The following is a 19,387-nucleotide window of genomic DNA, read 5'->3' as shown; positions in this document are numbered from 1 at the left end:
TCTCGTCTGCCGCTAGCCCCAGAGAGCTTTCGGCTCTAATAGAGCCGGAAGCTCTCCCACTGACATCACTGGTGATGTCAGTGGGGCCGCCCACAAACGGCAAGCGTTTGCTTGGGAATGCCTCCGTTTGTGAAACCACCCCCCCGCCACGCCTACAAAATGGGGCGAGCTGTCGATCAACATCGACAGCCACCCATTTTGTAGTGAGCCCCAGTGCGAGAGAATTTTGCACAGCCAAACATCGACCCACTTGCGAGCGGGTCTGAATGAGACCCAAAGTTCAGTGAGTGTGTTTTCATGAAATGCCGGCTATGCAGTGCTGAACACAAGCAAATATATGCCTGTTAGAAGGTGTATCTTTCTCCACCTAGTATAGGGCAGGTGCAAGAACACTGATGATGGTGACTAGTAGCAAACCAGGCTCCTGCACAGATGTGGCCGCATCCTGAGATACATACAACTCTATATATGTGTGAATATCAATATACACATTTATCTGTGCATGTTTCTACTGAGCAATATACGTCTGATTTACTTCCAACTCTGCATCAGGCCATTATTTTTCATTTGACGTTTTGGAATAAGGAGTTAATGAGATTATTCCAGACATTATGGAAACCGTCTGCAGCTCTTGTGCAGTAAAATAAAATGTAATCTAACTTCAGTATGTATACAGTATATGTTTCTTCCTTGTTTCCAATCTCTTTAAATACCTTGTGGTATGTTTACTAAAGTGCAGGTTTATAGTAGTGGAGATGTTGCCCATAGCAACCAATCATATTCTACTTATCATTTATTTATCACCTTGTAGACGATAATAGCTAGAATCTGATTGCTTGCATTGGGCAACATCTCCACTTCTATAAACCTGTAATTTAGTAAATATAGTAAATAGTAAATATACCCCCATTAGTTTATTCCACCAGTATGTGTATATTCTTGTAATATTGTGTAATACGACAACCGCCTACCATCCACAAGGGAATGGGTTGTGTGAACGGACCAACCAGACTCTAATTCATATGCTTCGAGCCTTGTCCATACAGGAAAGACAGGAATGGCCTGCGTTGGTGGCTGAACTAATATATATATACAATAACACCACTCATGACTCAACAGAGTACACGCCATACTATCTGTTATTCGGAAGATTAGGACAGCTACCCGAAGATATACGACTTCAATTACCTTTCACTCAGTGGCAAAGATCTGTCCCAACCTCTGATTGGGTAACAGAACATCAACAAAGACTCAAAGCAACCCAAGAAATTGTAAAACGACACATGGACGTGGCTCATGAGAAACAAAAAGAAAATTATGACCTAGCCGCTTGTGCTGAACCACTGAAAATAGGAGATCGAGTCTTAAAAAAGAATAACCAAAGACACAGTAAACTCGACCCATGGTGGGAACCAACACCTTACCTTATATTGGAATTGGCACATAAAGAGAAAGATATATATAAAATACAAAAAGAAAATGGGGGTCGCACTATATTGATCAATCGGAACCAGCTGAAATTATATCCTCGCCAACCAAATAATGTTCCGGAAAGGGAGGATCCTTCTAACAGACTGCCTAAAGGAACAGAGACTCAGCACTTAGATGAATTTATGAGGGTTGTAATGAGTACATACTGGCCAGTACTGTTGTCCTCAAACTTGTCAAGAACTGAAACTCTGGAAGAGAATGCGGCAGAGGGTCAACTGGAAACGGAAGAGAGAGAATGTCAGCTAAGACGTTCTGAAAGGAGCACGAGAGGAATATTACCTCAAAGATATCGTGATTAGAGTTGAGGTTGTAACTGTCATTGAATGTTTAAAATAGTAATTCTTAGATATTGTTTATGGATGCGTGAGGACACGCATATTTAAGTAGGGAGGAATGTGATACCCCAAAATTAGGGGATCCTACTACTGTATAGAAAAACTTGCCAGTCATTTTATCATAAATGCCCTTAAGTTGTATTTGTATAAAATTGTATTTTATTAGGGGGAGTACTTTAAAATGCGAAGGATGTCAGTCTAAGCTGGGGTGAAATACCCCTGTAGTGGGGAAGGAATGGTGCAGTCTGGACCGGGTGACGGTGTGCAACTTAGGGCCCCATAAGACCAGGATTAGTCCAAGGGACTGTAAGCAGGGGAGGTAAAACACCCCTTGTGAACGCTGGGTAGATGTAGGGGACCGCACGGGACAAAGGGCCCGTTGGAGTGGACCGCGAGGAGGGCGAGAGGCTATAAAAGGCCCTGGACACGGGGCTGTTGCGCAGCTGTTCCGGAGTACTGAGAGCAGAGAGAGACGCGGCTGCGCTAAACAAACCTCTTAACGCGGAAGGGAGGCAGCCAGCGGTCCGAGAGGCGAGAGTGCTTCAGCGGCAGTCCGGAGACATCTGGTCGGAGGGAGGAGACGGCTGAGGGGAGGCGGAAGTCCTGTCCAGTGGAGGCGCGGCCGAGGCGGAGACTTGTGCGGTCATCCAAGGGGAGGCAGAGCTAACACGGGTCCTCTAGAAGCTGTCGGGACCCTGCTGACACGCACAGAGAGAGAGAGAGAGAGAGAGAGAGAGAGAGACTCAGAGTTAATACAGCGGGGGTAAGAGGCTTGCCTGCATATATACCCCTGCACTCAGTATCCACTCACAGTTAACCCACAGCTAACAGACATCAGTGCAGGAGAGTTAATGAAATCGCACTAAAGGCCCAATAGCCTGGAACTTATTAACTACTGACGGCTAGCACGAGTATAAGATTTGGCAGATAGACTTCAGTGAAGGAGAGTCCCATAGGGAGCGAAAGAGACTTTGTATATTAAACCCTAATAAAAGTTGCCCCTTGTTCGGATCTACAGTAGAAGTTTGTTAATACACAATACAAAAGGAGGAGCATAGCCAACTACAGATAGAACAGTAATCTGTGCATAGTAACAAGCTTGCAGTTCCTTAACATTACTAGCAATCTTCCCTTAGAACTGCTTGTATCGCAAAGACAGTGACTTGGTCTCAGTGCCTGACAGCCAGCCAGGTTTTAGCAAAGGCAATAAATAGCAACCAGGAACAGCTCAGTATTACCTTAATTCCAAGTGGAATTATTTCTGCTAAGGCAGACTAAGGACGAAGTTCCATAAATCCCGGGCAACGCAGTGTACACTTTATAGGACTGAATATAGGGCCTGATTCAGAGCCGCTCATAAGCGGCCTCTCGTTCGCTCCAAGCGATGTTTGCCCAACTGCGCATGCGTACGGATCGTTATACGCATGCGCGAACCAGTCAGTGCGGTCGAAATTCATGTGCTCGCAAAATAGCGAATGCCTGATAATTTGAGTGACAGAATGAGGCGTATGTGGGTGGTAACAGGGGAAGGTGCTTGAAAACGGGGAGTGGCGATCAGAACGCAGGCGTGCTTAAAGGTCAAAACGGGCGTTTTATGGGTGTGCATAATTAAAACAGCAGCGTCATTGACCACGTCACTGGGTTATTTTATAGCCAGAACTGCTCGCAAGATTGTGGTAGCAAAAACCAACCACAAGAATAGCGAGCAGTTCATACGCTGGTCGATGTACTCGATTAATCTAATAAATAGCGGACATGACGTAGGATGCGAGCGGCCAGGGGGTGTACTTTTCAAAAAAACGACCGCAAGTTTTGTTCGCTCATTCAGACCTAGAGGCGTGAACAGACCGCAAAGAGCGAACGGTTCATTTGAATAGCCACCCCTATTTTCTGGACGAGCGAGCGCTAATTGCGTCCGGCTCTGAATTAGGCCCACAGTGTGTATTACAAGGGATAGTTGTTTCTGGCCAGAAATTCACAAGGGATAGTTTAGATAAGGGGTGTATTGCAATTGAATGTTTATAGTGCTCATGACTGGCAATTCACCCTTCTGGGGATCTTGCTTATAAGTTCTATGTTAAATTGTTATGTGAACAGTATTGGATGCATTAACCCATTAATATCAGTAGGAGAAGGAAGATAATTGCCGAGAGTCCGGTGGCTACAGTTCCTGCTCAATAAAACTGAGTTGATTGTTTTGTGGTGAAAATCGAAATTACAAATGTAATTGTTATTGTTGCAAAAGTTGATGTGATTGAACTTGTAGCTACTAGAGCAAGAATGCAATTCGATATGTTATAATCTCTTTTGGTTGTAATAAAATACAAAATAGTTCTTCTTCCAAACCGTTGCATACTTACCTCTTTACCTCTCTGTACCCAAGAAGAACCTAAACCCCCATTCTTACGTTCACCCAGATTAGGGGTATTACAATTGTATGGCTCAATCTGGTCCTAAAATAAATATTTCAACAATATATCAATCTTCTATTTGGGTGCAGGTGTAGAGGTTCAGTTGATGTCCCAATGTCCTTTGTTTAAGGCAACAATTGCACATAGGTTTCTTTTTTCTCTCCATCTTTAAAAAGCAAGTTGCGTACATCTTAGTCGTGTATCTGATAGTTACTTTTCTTAGCTGCCCTCTTAGAAATCATTGGGATAGCTGGCTGAAATAGATCTTAGGTGTTACTAGTCTTAAATAGTTAAGAACTTCACCTACCCATTTGACATAAATTGCAGTGTCAGACTGGTCCACAGAGTTACGGTGGAAACCCCCGGTGGGGCTCACTGGCTGAGGGCCCACCCTTCTACTAGGGAGTAGGTTCCAGACTGTGCACTTGAATTATACATTATACATATATTACATTATACTGCGCAGGATTATGATGTATTTTCTACAATGCATTGCTGTAATTAATCTGGTACATTACCATGCGTGCACCAGCATTATTTACTATATATATATTTTTAAAGGGGCCAAGCCAATGCACTCTTTAATGGTTAGCCAAGGTTGGCCACACCCCTAAGTATGGGCCCCTATCATTGCATTCCCCCAGTGGTCCCTTCATGCCCTTGTCTGACACTGATAGTGTCAATTTGCAAATTGTTCAGATGATACAGAGGGAATATGTTCTTTTTATACTAATAGATAACTCCAACAGAAATCCAACCTGAGCCATCAATGAAAGGTTATTTTGCAATGTTTGGGATCAGATTTATGGAGAAGTGCATCATCCATGAAAATACCACTTTTATATTACCTATATTAATCCTCATGAAAAACTGTCCAGGACGAAGAGAAGGCGGCCCAGGGCTAAATTAAATAGGGAAAGATATTGGATGCAGCCCTTTCCAGCCCTCCTATCCACTCTAAATGCTGACCGCTAATATTCTGATGGAGGTGTTTGTATTGGACATGTGGTTCAAGTGGTACCAAATGCTGTGGTGGAAATAGACTTAAATGAAGAGTGGGAATACATTTTTTCATCACAAGCCTCCTAAGCTGGGTACACACTAGACAAAGTGTTCCCAGTGCGATATCGTGAGCGGCATGCACACTTGCCAATGCTGGCAGTGACAGAACGGCAGCATGGCCCCTGCTGATGATATCGCACGTCGGACCTGCATGCAAAGCGAGGGCAGGAGGAGGTCACGGAGAACTTATATAGGTCACTTTTCTAGCATTGAGTTGTGTGGTGTAAACCCAAGACCCAATCTATTCATTTATTTCCAGAACTTGTAGGACAGGCACAGACGATTTTATAGAATACAAATAGGTATGTAATGGCTAAAGATGTTTGCCTATAAAAACAACAAATGAAAGCAGATGAGTTTCCCCATGTAATACTGCTAAATGATACACTAGAACTATGACTTCATTATACCCCTTTTACACCAGAGCATAAACCTGGGTTTTTGCTGGGTTTACTCGGGTTGCAGCTCAGTGTAAAAGGGTCCCTGAAAAATAACCAGGGTCAAGTGACCCGGCAATCCAACCCAGGTAGCTACCAGAGTCGGGCCCAGGATGGACCTGGGTAATGGTGCAGTGTAAATGGCGCAACCTGGGTTATCCGACCTGGGTCATGCCTAAAATGAGCTGATTGGTGGTTATGGAGCAGTCACCACCCACTTTTTATGACCTCACAAGTTTAGCAGGGCAGACCCAGGTTCAATGTGAACGAGGCTGAACTGAGAATAACCCAGATCAATGGTACTGTGTAAATGGTGTCTGACCTGGGTCGGAACCATGTCTGAAAACCCAGGTCGGACCCGGGTTTTTGGTGGAAAAGAGGTAGGTCAAACACAAAGGTGATGTGACCCTCAAACTTGGTACAGACTAGACGACTTGCAAACGATGCAATGACGTCAACAAATTCCCTTGAACTCCCGGACAAACAATCTAGGGCATACACACTGTGCAGTCTAACAAATGACCAAAGATATATTGTGCATTATTTGGTGGTTAGATCGTTAACTATATAATGTTAACATATCGCCTGGTCATCTGGTAGAGTGTACACACTGCAAGATCTGCGGGGAATCGTTAACGAGATTGACAGATTGAGCTGCATGAAGAGAACATCTGAAGATGTGACGGACGACACAGTGGGAGCACGCATAGTGCATATACACTTGACGATTTGACGTTCTGATGCGTCGGAATCGACCATATCATTCAAAAAATTGTCTAGTGTGTAGGGACCTTCAGATTGTTAATTATTAACACAGCACTGCAGTCAGAGGCCTATACACAATAAATATACACTGTGATTATGGGGTCTAGTTATAAAATCAATAAGCAACTTTTATCCTCCTTTTTTAACAAGAGAAAATTGTTCTTACCAGCGGCAGTTTTTTTCTAGGGGCTGCAGCCCCCTGGTAAAGTCCGCCAGCCCCAGAGAGCCAGTTGCAGTCCATGTGCGGGCTGCACTCTGGCAGTGGCTTCCCATCAGAAGCACCATCTGCTAATAATAATCTGAAGATGGCGAATGCCCCCGCAGTCAAGCTCCGAAAATGTCATCCTCATCCTCATCCTCCTCATCCACCGATTCCTTGGATAAAACAGGAAAAAGGGATTTAGGTGTCCCTGGACTGCTTACGGTCTTAGCCAAAGTTTCTGAACTTGACAGTAACTTTTTATGAACGCGCTGCAGGTGCCGTATAAGGGAGGATGTTCCTAGGTGGTTAACGTCCCTACCCCTACTTATTTCACCTTTACATATGGTACATATGGCAAGACAGTTGTTGTCCGGATTTGGATAGAAATATTGCCAGACCAAAGAGGTGGAATGTTTGGTCTTCTGCCCAGGCATGACCGTGATGGGCTTTTTCATCCCACGGACAACAACTGTCTCCCCCGGAGCCTGATTTAAACAAACCACATCACCATCAGAATCCTCCTCGCCAACTTCCTCCTCAGCGCCAGCTACACCAGTATCCTCATCCTGTTGTACTTCAACAATGACATCTTCAATTTGCATATCAGCAAGTGGACTGTGGGTGCAACTTTCAGCACTTGCAGGGGGCCTGCAATTGGTGGAAAGAGCCACCTCTTCCCGTCCAGTGCTGGGAAGGTCAGGCATCGCAACCACCACACTTGGACTCTCCTTGGGGATTTGTGATATCTTCTTATAACGCACAGTTCTCGCTGTGCTTTTGCCAGCTTAACTCGTTTCACTTTTTTTAGTGGGAGGAGGGCTTCCATCGTCATGTGAAGCTGAACCACTAGTCATGAACATAGGGAAAGACCTTAGCCATTCCTTGCCACTCCGTGTCATAAATGGCATATTGGCAAGTTTACGTTTCTCTTCAGATGATTTAAATGTTTTTTTCAAGGTAATTTTCCTGAACTTTGTCATTTGGGATTGTATGTGCCCTCTACTATGACATTGGGCATCGGCCTTGGCAGACGACGTTGATGGCATGTTATCGTCTATGTCATGACTAGTGGCAGCAGCTTCAGCACTAGGAGGAAGTGGTTCTTGATCTTTCCCTATTTTATTTTTATCGGAGAAAGTTTGGTCCTCCATTTATGTTATATTGATATATACGTGCGGCTAAGGCGCACACAAACACAGAAAATAATTTTTTATTTTTGTTGGAGACTAGTGCACTTTGTGGGACACAGGACACACTTGGCGCTGCTCCTTTGTTGATGCACGTGCAGCTACAGCCCACACAATTCACAAACACAGAAAATATTTTTTTATTTTGTTTGGAGTACCCTTTGGGGGTTACAGCACCCTGTAACGGACAAGCCAGCCGGCCTTTTACATATGGGACACAGGTGCACGCTTGGAACTGCTCCTTTGTTGATGCACGTGCAGCCACAGTGCACACAATTCACAAACACAGAAAACATTTTTTTATTTTGTTTGGAGTGCCCTTTGGGGGTTACAGCACCCTTTAGCGGTCAATCCAGACGGCCCTTTATTTATGGGACACAGGCGCATGCTTGGCACTACTTTGTTGATGCACGTGCGGCTACTGCGCGCACAATTCACAAACACAAAAAAATATATATTTTTATTTTGTTTGGAGTGCCCTTTGGGGGTTACAGCACCCTTTACGGACAAGCCAGCCGGCCTTTTACTTATGGGACACAGGCGCACGCTTGGCGCCGCTCCTTTGTTGGTGCACGTGCAGCCACAGTGCACACAATTCACAAACACAGAAAAAATATTTATTTTTTTTGCACTTGGGGGGAGCACCCCTGATGGACAGAGCACCCCCTGGACAACACTACAGCACCCCTTTAGGACTGGGAAACTGCACAGGACTTTGGAGTGGACACAGCCCCTATGGACAACTGACTGCACAACACAGTCCAGTCAGCCCCTATGGACTTTGAAGGAGTGGACACAGCCCCTATTGACAACAGCAGCACAGCGCAGCACAGCACAGCACAACACTACACTGCACTACACTACACTACACAGCCCAGCCAGCCCTAACTCCCACCCTCCCTCTTCACTGTCCACAGCCGAGTGAGAAAATGGCGCCGACGCGGGTGCCTTATGTAGGATCCAAAACCCGCGAGAACCGGAAGGCAGGATGATGACGTTTTGCCTCGATTTCAGATCCGAGTCAGGCGGGAAAAGTCGAGCCTGACTCGGATCGGCCTCGGATCGGGGGGGCTCGGGGGGGTTCGGATTTCAGAAATCCAAACCCGCTCACCCCTAGTACTAATATGTTATTAATGTAGTTTTCTGTAAGGAGCTATATACCCCTGTATACCTCTTAATCCTCCCAGCAGCACATTACTTAAGAGTAAGGTCTCCCCTAGGTGGATGCAGCTGTTCGGCTGATAGGAAACTGCATTTTGCACAGTTTAGCAACAGAACAAAGCGCTCTATGAGGATGATGGGTGCTGCGTTCTCTATCATCCTCTGTCTTAGGTATGGATATATGGCTACATAGGACTATATAACACTTACTATTGATCATTGGTAAAATGGTGCAGACGTTGCTGTAGGAAGCCATGCAGGTGACACTATAGCAGTAGAAGCCCATAGAAGCCCATGCTGTCACCGCCAACTATTCCCTGCTGCTTGTGGTCTCGCTGGTTCCTGAGAATGGAGTGAGGACACCCGGGCCCAACACTGTATCATCAGGGGGCTGGCTGTTATATGGGACTGGGGGCTGATCCTGCAGGAGATGGTCACAGCTTTCTCCTCTTCACTCCAGAGCAGCTTGGTGATGGGTCGCTGTCTGACGTGGATTCGTGGCGTATCTTCCCCATACACTGAGACAGCCTGAGAGTAACAGCAAGCGCAAACGTTACAGAGACCATATGAGAGAAAGACATGGACATGTTTTACTCTTATGTTTGCTGGACCTTATTGCTTGCTATAGTTTATTAGTCATTGTATTTGGGCAATGCCATAATATATGAGTTAATACATTATCTCCTCCTAAGTTACACTCATTAAATAAAGAATAGAAAATGTATAATTTCTCATCCTTGGAAAAGAATGAAAGCTGCTTGTGTACAGTATGTGGCCAAGTCCTCTCTGCCAAACAGATGTGCCATAGATGGCAAAACCATCAACCATCAGTGGTAAACCTTTGACGGTAGTTACCCGTCAAAGGTTTACCACTGATGGTATCGATGGTCAATGGAAATCCCTAAACTTGCTGCTGAATGATACAGCGTTAGGCAATGAAATCAAGGAAGTCATGTTGTCCACAAAGACCAATAAATCCTTTAACATGTACTGTTGTGGCAATAGAGGACAGGGCAGCAGGAAATGCAGAGTCAGATGGAGATATCCAGGATACGGTGATGACGAAGATGTTCAGTAAGTTGGAAATGAAAAGGTTGTGGATAGGTGACAGTTTGTTACAGACAGACCCGGCATTTTAGAGGACACAGTAGAGAGGGGGAGGATGGAGGGGAGGGATGTGGATGAGATTTTCACTATTGCTGGTGCATTGCAGTATGCTAGATTTGGGGTACAGAGATAAGGAAAGCATTGGGACAGAGTGGGGGCTTGAGTAGGGAGGAAAAACTGCCAGTGGGGGCTAAGACAGAGCTCAGTGAGAGGAGATAGGAAGAGGTGTATGGGGAAGATGGGTGGGTGTGAGGTTTAGTGAGGGGGAAGTAGGGGTGGGGAGGGGCAGTGAAGAGATATGACTGACAATGGGGGGGGATTGCATAGGGAAGGAGAGGAAACAGAGGAACAGAGATAGGGGCAACAGGAGGAAGAGGAGACTAGAAGGAGGTGGAAGAAGTTTGGGAAGAGGAAGAAGAACCAGCAGGTATACATGGGGGAAATGGTGGAGGAGAGAGATGCTGGTATATAAGGGTGACAAGACAATGGTAAAACAATTATATGGCAAATACTTGAGATATATTCCATGGGGACAGTAGTATCAGATGCAATGGGGACAATGATAACTGATTCAACTGCACAAATGCAATATACAGTAGAAGGTTTAATGACACACTAGGATAAGCAGTAGTATATCAGCAATTATAGGAAAAATTACAATGATAAATATGCAGATATATATGACAACAATATGACAATGATAAATATGCAGGTAAAAATGAGAACAAGCTAAAATACTATAATAGGCATTGGTATACCATAAATATTAGCAGGGAATCAAATGAGAGAAGCCATAAGAGAATACAGGCCAAGGGAACACAGAGTGCAGAGATGTCCGGAGGAAGGTGTTAATGGCCGATGCCCAGGTGGTCTTCTTCACCTCCTTCCCATGCAGTGGGGGCTGGCAGGTGGTCTTCTTTAACTCCTTCCTTTGCAATGGGAGCTGGTGGGAGGCCATGTATTCCCGGTACCTGATAGTCACCTTCTCACTGTGGTACCTTGTGACCTTGATGGTTTTCCTGAAGTTGTCAGTAATAGGAGCTCTGAAGCCGCCTTTCCTGAGAAGGAAGTCTATGGCCTGAGTCTTATCCCAGCCTGGAGGGTACACAGACAGACATCAGGCACGTCAGCAATCTACATGGTTTCTGCACTTTGTGCTGAGGCTCCCCAGCCCTCAGTAAGCTGTACACAGTATACTATTATACTCAGCCAGAGTGTATGTGTTCTGCTATATAATAATAATTGTAATAACCATGTTTTCATGTGAGTATTTGCTGTGTGCTCATATGAAACCATGATAAGTATAGATGGGAACATGGCCTTATAAATAAGTAACCATCTAGAAGAGAGGAATAATTTGCCAACAATACAAAATATAGAATTTTTTGGATAACATGGATGATTCAATGAGTTACTTAAAGAACATAATGGCATTATTCAAATAATACTAATTTGCTCCCATCTTATTCCTCCATTCCACATATTTTTATTATTTTTTTCATATATTTTCTAACAAAGAAAAATATTGTATTTGCCTTTAGTGACCAATGGTTACATACAGAATATTTGTGTGTAAGTACAGTACTGTATCACTACATGACAAGATGGAAAATGAGGTATTACCTGGGTTCATGCTGATAATCTGTTTGTTCGGTCATTGGCCCTCATTCAGAGCCACTCACTATTTGCGGTCGTTCGTTCTAAAACAAGGGGTGGCTATTCAAATGAACCGTTCGCTGTTTGCGGTCTGTTCACGCCTCTAGGTCTGAACGAGCGAACAAAACTTGCGTTCGTTTTTTTGAAAAATACGCCCCCTGGCCGCTCGCATCCTACGTCATGTCCGCTATTTATTAGATTAATTGAGTACATCGACAAGGGTATGAACTGCTCGCTATTCTTGGGGCTGGTGTTTGCTACCACAATTTTGCGAGCAGTTCTGCCTATAAAATAACCCAGTGACGTGGTCAATGATGCTGCTGTTTTAAATATGCACACCCATAAAACGCCCGTTTTGACCTTTAAGCACGCCTGCGTTCTGATTTCCACTCCCCGTTTTCAAGCACCTTCCCCTGTTACCACCCACATACGCCTCTTTCTGTCAATCAAATTAGCAGGCATTCGCTATTTTGCGAGCACATGAATTTCGGCCGCACTGACTGGTTAGCGCATGCATACAACGATCCGTACGCATGCGCAGTTGGGCAAACATCGCTCGGAACGAACGAGCGGCCGCTTACGAGCGGCTCTGAATCAGGCCCATTGTGTACATTCTCAAGACAAAATAGGGTGTTTCCAAATATATCTCATAAAACATATTGACCTTTGTATTACAGCAGGGCCATGCTCCATATACTGTATCCTATTAACCTTTGTATTACAGCAGGGCCATGCTCCATATACTGTATCCTTTTAACCTTTGTATTACAGCAGGGCCATGCTCCATATACTGTATCCTATTAACCTTTGTATTACAGCAGAGCCATACTCCATATACTGTATCCTATTAACCTTTGTATTACAGCAGGGCCATGCTCCATATACTGTATCCTATTAACCTTTGTATTACAGCAGGGCCATGCTCCATATACTGTATCCTATTAACCTTTGTATTATAGCAGGGCCATGCTCCATATACTGTATCCTCTACCTGTATGTATTACCTCTGGACTGACACATTACATGCAGTTGGTACAATCAGCAATTAGCCAAACAGGAACATTCCTAGTTATATAGAGGCAAAGAGAAAGACACACCTTGTTCCATGGCTACTTCTGGCAGGTAGGTGGTTGTTTCTTTTACACCCTGCTCACTTACAAACTCTATCCAGATGCCATGAACTCCAACCTGAAATAAAGGAAGGAATGGATTTGTACTTTTATTTTTCAAATTAGAAATAATAATACATTTGTACAAAGCATGTGTCTTCACCAATTCATATGATGTCATACAAGTGGACAGAACCTGCCCCAATGGTCTCACACATAAGTCCTATTTCCTCCAGTGATGTCACACAATGGCTATAAAACGTAGGTATAGATTAAGAAAAAATATGTCTGTCTCTTCTCCACAAGTAACTTCCAAAACACATCTTTAGAATTATCAGAGCCTCAATGTATCTTCCAAACACTTAAGAGTATCATAGTACATCTTCCATATGTAACAGAGAAGTTCAATATATCTCCCAGATGCTATAAAGGGTATCACTACATCCTACAGATACTACAGAGAGGATCATTACATCATCCAGAGACATATGAGGAACTAACTACATGCTCCAGGAATGACAGATAATATTATTACCTCCTCTAGATACTGCATCTCATTACATCACCCTGATACTCCAAAGGATCTCAATAGTTTCTCCAGGTACTTAGTAATTTCACTATAGTCTTCAGATATTACAGAGGATCTCACTGCAGTACATCCTCCAGATATCACAGCATATACTAGAGAGTTCCACTACATGCTCTAGGTATTACAGAACAGCTCAATAAATGCTCTAGATACTACAAAGGATTAGCCAGAAAACTTCACTGCACCCATTAGACACTACAGAGGTGCACGCTGCATCCATCAGACACTACAGAGGTGCACACTGCACCCATCAGACACTACAGAGGTGCACACTGCACCCATCAGACACTACAGAGGTGCACGTTGCACCCATCAGACACTACAGAGGTGCACGTTGCATCCATCAGACACTACAGAGGTGCACACTGCACCCATCAGACACTACAGAGGTGCACGCTGCACCCATCAGACACTACAGAAGTGCACACTGCACCCATCAGACACTACAGAGGTGCACACTGCACCCATCAGACACTACAGAGGTGCACGCTGCACCCATCAGACACTACAGAGGTGCATGCTGCACCCATCAGACACTACAGAGGTGCACACTGCACCCATCAGACACTTTACCGGGGTTGCACGCTGCATCCATTAGACACTACAGAGGTGCACGCTGCATCCATCAGACACTACAGAGGTGCACGCTGCATCCATCGGACACTACAGAGGTGCACACTGCATTCATCGGACACTAGAGAGGTGCACACTGCACCCATCAGACACTACAGAGGTGCACGCTGCATCCATCAGACACTGCAGAAGTGCACACTGCATCCATCAGACACTGCAGAGGTGCACACTGCACCCATCAGACACTACAGAGGTGCACACTGCCTCCATCAGACACTACAGAGGTGCACACTGCACCCATCAGACACTACAGAGGTGCACGCTGCACCCATCAGACACTACAGAGGTGCATGCTGCATCCATCAGACACTACAGAGGTGCACACTGCATCCATCAGACACTACAGAGGTGCACGCTGCACCCATCAGACACTACAGAGGTGCACACTGCATCCATCAGACACTACAGAGGTGCACACTGCACCCATCAGACACTACAGAGGTGCACACTGCATCCATCAGACACTACAGAGGTGCACACTGCACCCATCAGACACTACAGAGGTGCACACTGCACCCATCAGACACTACAGAGGTGCACACTGCATCCATTAGACACTACAGAGGTGCACACTGCATCCATCAGACACTACAGAGGTGCACACTGCCTCCATCAGATACTAGATTCAGGGTCACAAAGAGCATCTCACCTCCCAGTCCAAGTAGTTATCTACGTCTTCAAAGTTGGTCAATAGTGAGACGAAGCACCATAGCTTGGGCAGCTCCTCACGTGCTACTGGGTGGAATCGGCTGTCCTTTAGGGCACTGCAGGGTAACAGAATATAATATTAAGTAATCTCTGCCTGTTTTGTGTATCTTCACTAAGCATCCAGTTTAATTATTGTACTTTACACTTGAATTTTAGTATATTTGCATTTTGAAAGGTACTAAAGTTGGATTTTGCAAAACATTTACTCTTTATACTGTACATGTAATATTAATTTGGCACACATATTATCTTCTGATTTATATATAGAATGATGTCCTGTTTGGAGCTATAAAATATATTATTAGACCCTCTGACCATCCATCTTTAGTTATTGCAGCTGGGAATATACAGCTTTCATAAGCACTAGTATGACAATAGCCTCATGGTAAGGAATAGGTAAGTAGCTGCACTGAGCACTTAGAACATATAGAATACGTATACAGTCCTAGTATGTGCCTAATATGCAAAATACATATTTTTAAATACATTTACCTGCTTAAGCTGAACTCCCTGAGGTCTGAGTTTAGTTTGAGGGCAGAGAAGGTCCCAATACAGCCACGTAGATGTCTTTCATCTCCCACCTTCCATGTTACAAACAAAGGGCTGGAGAAGAGAAAGGTGAACAAATTAAAAATCAAACTGACATAAAACAAACAACAAAATCCAAACATTGCTATGCATAGTAACTATAAATGCATAGAAGTGAATAATAACATAAATAAATAATACAAATAATATAAAATCTAAATTAAAATCAAAACAGAACTTTCACAATGACCATACATGCTAGTTGCAGCTCCCAATAAAGAGGTATCTAATCTTCCTTAAATGACAACTAAAAATAAGTTACTATGGGGATGATTGAGCTTAGGACGGAATTGCAAAGCTGCACGCAAGCTGCTTTGCAATTCCTTCCCTGCTAATATGCAAATTCAGCAGGAGGTGTATGACACCCCCCTTTATGACACCCCGTGCTGCATTTGCGATCCCAGCACTGTGACCGGATTACCATTGCAACCATCGGTCATGATGGCTTGCAAGGCCAGGGAACTGCGGCCGTAGACGCAGCCTCTGGCATTGCCACTCCTGGAAAAAGGGGCAGACAGGCCCCCATTTTCGGGAACACCGGCCGTCCCCACCCCCGCACTGCCCCTTAAATGCATCTGCCTGTCAATCAGGCAGAGCCATAGAAGGGGCTGCGTGCGACCACGCAGAACCCATTCTGCACATTCACGGTAAGGGTCCTGCGCACGCGCAGATTCCTGAAAATCAGGAATCTGCGTTCAGCATTGCACATACAAGCAATGCTGAATCAGCCCCTATATTCAAGTGTGCTTTCTATAGGCAAAGTGTGTGTGTGACATAAAAGCACACTTTAGGCATACTTATGCAAACAAATAACAACAATTAATACCAAAAGATTGATTTGCTCTCAGCCCCTATTGGGTCATTATTTTGCTCCCTTTAAGGTGGAAATTATCTGGTTGTGTTTATAGAATGTGATATTCTTATTATATAGGCTGTATATATAGCATAAGTGAGTAATACACACAATTACATCCTTTTGCAGAGTATTGTATATTAATTATTATTAATAATAAGCCATATCATGCTGTGTTTGTTTTTCCTGAATATTTATTGTACTTGCATTATTTCCATTTATGTTTAAGATGGTTCATATGTTTTCTCACTTCCTAGTCCCTTTACTTTCTATATGAATAAAGCTCATCATTTTGTCACCAGATTTGCTTTGGCATTAGATATGACTGAGCACATTTATTCTTGGCACCGGGTATGGTGCTGCATATGTTATAGCAACACATATGGCCGTGCAGAAGAGTTTTGGCTGTGAATATGGCTCTGCACATTAGTTACGGCACAGGTGTAGCACTACATATTAGACGTGTTGCCAGATAATGCTCTGCGCATATGTATGGTTCTGCATATTGCACTTTGTAGCAGGAATATATTGCCTCAGAGCTTGCCTCCTTAGCTGTTTAATGAATCAGAGCTGGCCCTTCAAAGCTGCTGCAAAGGCATATACTGAAAGCTCTAATTTAATAGCATATAGCACTGCAGTGGGAGAGGGAGGGCATGGCTTTGTGGAATGCCTCACACTCCCAATTTTCTTCAAGCTGAGGGCATGCCCAGTACTTCCCAAGCTGCCCACGTTTCCTCTCTGTGGTTTAAATGCCATGCACATGGCAACCATTCATTGCTGCTCTACTAAGAAGAGCAGCAGGTGAGTGTGAGACCTCCTGACCTCCACACCTGCAGGACACTGCGACCCGCGTGTAGGACAGCAGGACAGTGCCCAAAAAGTGGTAGGTGGTTGGTGTGGTATGCTCAAGCCTGTTGTGGGTCTGAGGCTACCAGGAAGGTGCACCCATGCCCTCAAGATGGTGTGGCCATCAGCAATGGTCCACAATGAAGTGCCCAGTATTCACAACAGGGCTTCAGCATGCCCCAAACATTTGGCCATGCCCATCCTAGTACTTGGCCTGAAAGACTCATGGCAGCCATGCACGGCAGGTTCCGCCTGGCAATGAGGGAAAAAAAAAAAAGTTGCTATAACATTATGGGGAGTAATTTACTAATAAGTCCTTTTAAAACATCTATTATACAGTACACATACACCTCATTATACACTACCACAGCCCGTACATCATTAGGATCCTACTTTGTTACACTATGATGAGGTAAGCAGGCTTACTATTACTGGCCACATGTTATAACTACACCCAGGGGCATAGAGAGCCCTGCCGAGCCCAAGTGGCGTGGCCTGATCGCGGTAGGTGTGGCCACTCCCCCTTGAGCAAAAAAAAAACCCCAACACACTTTTGCAGAGCCGCAAAGCTGGGGACGGGGGCGCTGTGAGCCCCTCAGCCCGGTGCAAAGCCAGGAGGTGAGCGATCTGTGTGATCGCTCCCTCCCCCCCACAGGCAAGAGAGCCACGAGCTGTCTCCTACTGCAGCTCAGCACACAGGGAGGGAGAAGGGAGGGGGGGCGGCGCCGGGCCCCGCAGGAAGCACGGGCTCGGGTAAATAGTACCCGCCTCCCCCCACCTCTTGGCGCCCCTGACTACACCTCAATCTCCATATTTTAACCTTAATTCAACATGTGGATATTCAATGCTAGTATATTATTACAGTAGGCTATTCTAAGGGACTGCATAGCCCTGTATAGCTCTTATTCCACCCAGCAACAGATTACTAAATAGCAAGGTCTCCCCTTGGTGGATGCAGCTCTGTAGTTGATGATAGAAATATGCTCTTTACAAAGATTTATAACAGAACAAAAGAGAGATTCAGTTGTCCATCATCCTGTGTCTTAGGCAAGTAGCTATAACTAGAACCAGAACACTTACTAGGGATCATCAATGAAATGTGGCAAACGTGGCTGTGGCAATCCATGTAGGTGGCAATACAGAACATCGAAACAGTGGATGCCCATTTCAGGCGTTACCACCAGCTGCTGCCTGTCACTTGTAGTCCCACTGGCTCCTAGAGTGAGGTCATCCGGAACCACCACCTTGTCCTCAGGGGGCAGAACGCTGCCTGCAGGAGATGGACAAGGTTTAGGCTTTTTCCCATCAGAGCAGCCTGCAGATGGTTTGGTGTCTGCAGTGGGAACCCGGCGCCTCTTCCCCATGCTGTGAGGCAGCCTGCAAGTAACAACAAGGACAAACGTTAATGGCACAAGAGGAGAACAATATATGTTCATGTCTCTCATAGTAGTGTAGTGTAACCTCGTTGGTTACACTAAATTCCATCAGCTCATGCTTGGGTATTTACAAGACAGGAGCGAATATTGAGCGCTGTCTGGCACAAGAAAGTGAGTCTACTGGATGGCAAAGTACAGCCAATTGTGATACTCCTGAGTATGTGGGATGGATAGCTGGTCTATTGGGATTTAGTACCACACCATGTTTAAACTAATCCATCACGTATTACTGTGATCAATAGTTCATGAGCTCATAATACGGTATTTACTAGACAGGAATCATTGAGCGCTGTCTGGTTCCAAATTTTCCTAAAGAAACCATATGAGATACTATTTGATCACTATCACAGCAGCTTTCAAACAGAGATTTGATCTAATATATTATTAACCTACTTATATATTGATCGGGAGATACCCAGACAAAGAAGGGTTACTAATAAGTGAATGAACCAGTTGATAGATAGTAGGATTATTGTGGAGCACATACATTTTTAATAATTATATAGTTTAGTTTTTGATTTACATATTTCTCTCATATATTTTAAAGGATTTGTATGGTCACTAGAGATCACAGTGTCTGTACTGATTAATCCGAGAGTGCCCCACCATAGGAATACTTTGCTTCTTTTGCTCTTTTTAAGCCCATACTTGCCTACTTTTGAAAAATAATTTCAGGGAGATTGTGAGCGCAACACCTATGAGCGCTGCAGTAAAATGGGCGTGTACTGTTACATCTGAGAGGCGTGTCATAATACTGACTTATATCCAAATGTAATCAAGCTAGGGCATGATATTGTGTGCCTGATGGATA

The 19,387-nt window shown here is 44.5% G+C and overlaps 1 protein-coding gene across 1 annotated transcript; it reads right to left on the bottom strand.

Moving 5' to 3' along the window:
* Positions 1–4,428: 4,428 nt before the first annotated feature.
* On the bottom strand, positions 4,429–18,513 carry LOC148517017 (AMMECR1-like protein). Its single transcript, XM_088479265.1, has 7 exons — positions 18,221–18,513; positions 15,346–15,456; positions 14,795–14,909; positions 12,912–13,002; positions 10,964–11,253; positions 9,490–9,579; positions 4,429–4,491 (listed from the first exon to the last, which is right to left on the bottom strand). Exons 1-7 carry the CDS (start codon positions 18,502–18,504, stop codon positions 4,429–4,431), a joined length of 1,044 nt encoding a protein of 347 aa, XP_088335391.1. The 5' UTR covers positions 18,505–18,513.
* Between the last annotated feature and the right edge of the window lie 874 nt (positions 18,514–19,387).

The sequence above is a fragment of the Taudactylus pleione genome, unplaced genomic scaffold (genome assembly GCF_031769625.1).
Source record: "Taudactylus pleione unplaced genomic scaffold, aTauple2 ptg000229l, whole genome shotgun sequence".
Lineage (NCBI taxonomy): Eukaryota > Metazoa > Chordata > Amphibia > Anura > Myobatrachidae > Taudactylus > Taudactylus pleione.
The sequence above is the reverse complement of the archived record's forward strand: the minus strand, read 5'-3'. Positions and strand labels throughout refer to the sequence as shown.

Coding starts and splice junctions, on each gene's coding strand:
- LOC148517017 (XM_088479265.1), bottom strand. CDS start 18,504: ATGGGGAAGAGGCGCCGGGTTCCCACTGCAGACACCAAACCATCTGCA. Junction 15,457..18,220: donor CATTTCATTGATGATCCCTA/GTAAGTGTTCTG, acceptor TCTCTTCTCCAG/CCCTTTGTTTGTAACATGGA. Junction 11,254..12,911: donor AGAAGTAGCCATGGAACAAG/GTGTGTCTTTCT, acceptor TGTACCCTCCAG/GCTGGGATAAGACTCAGGCC.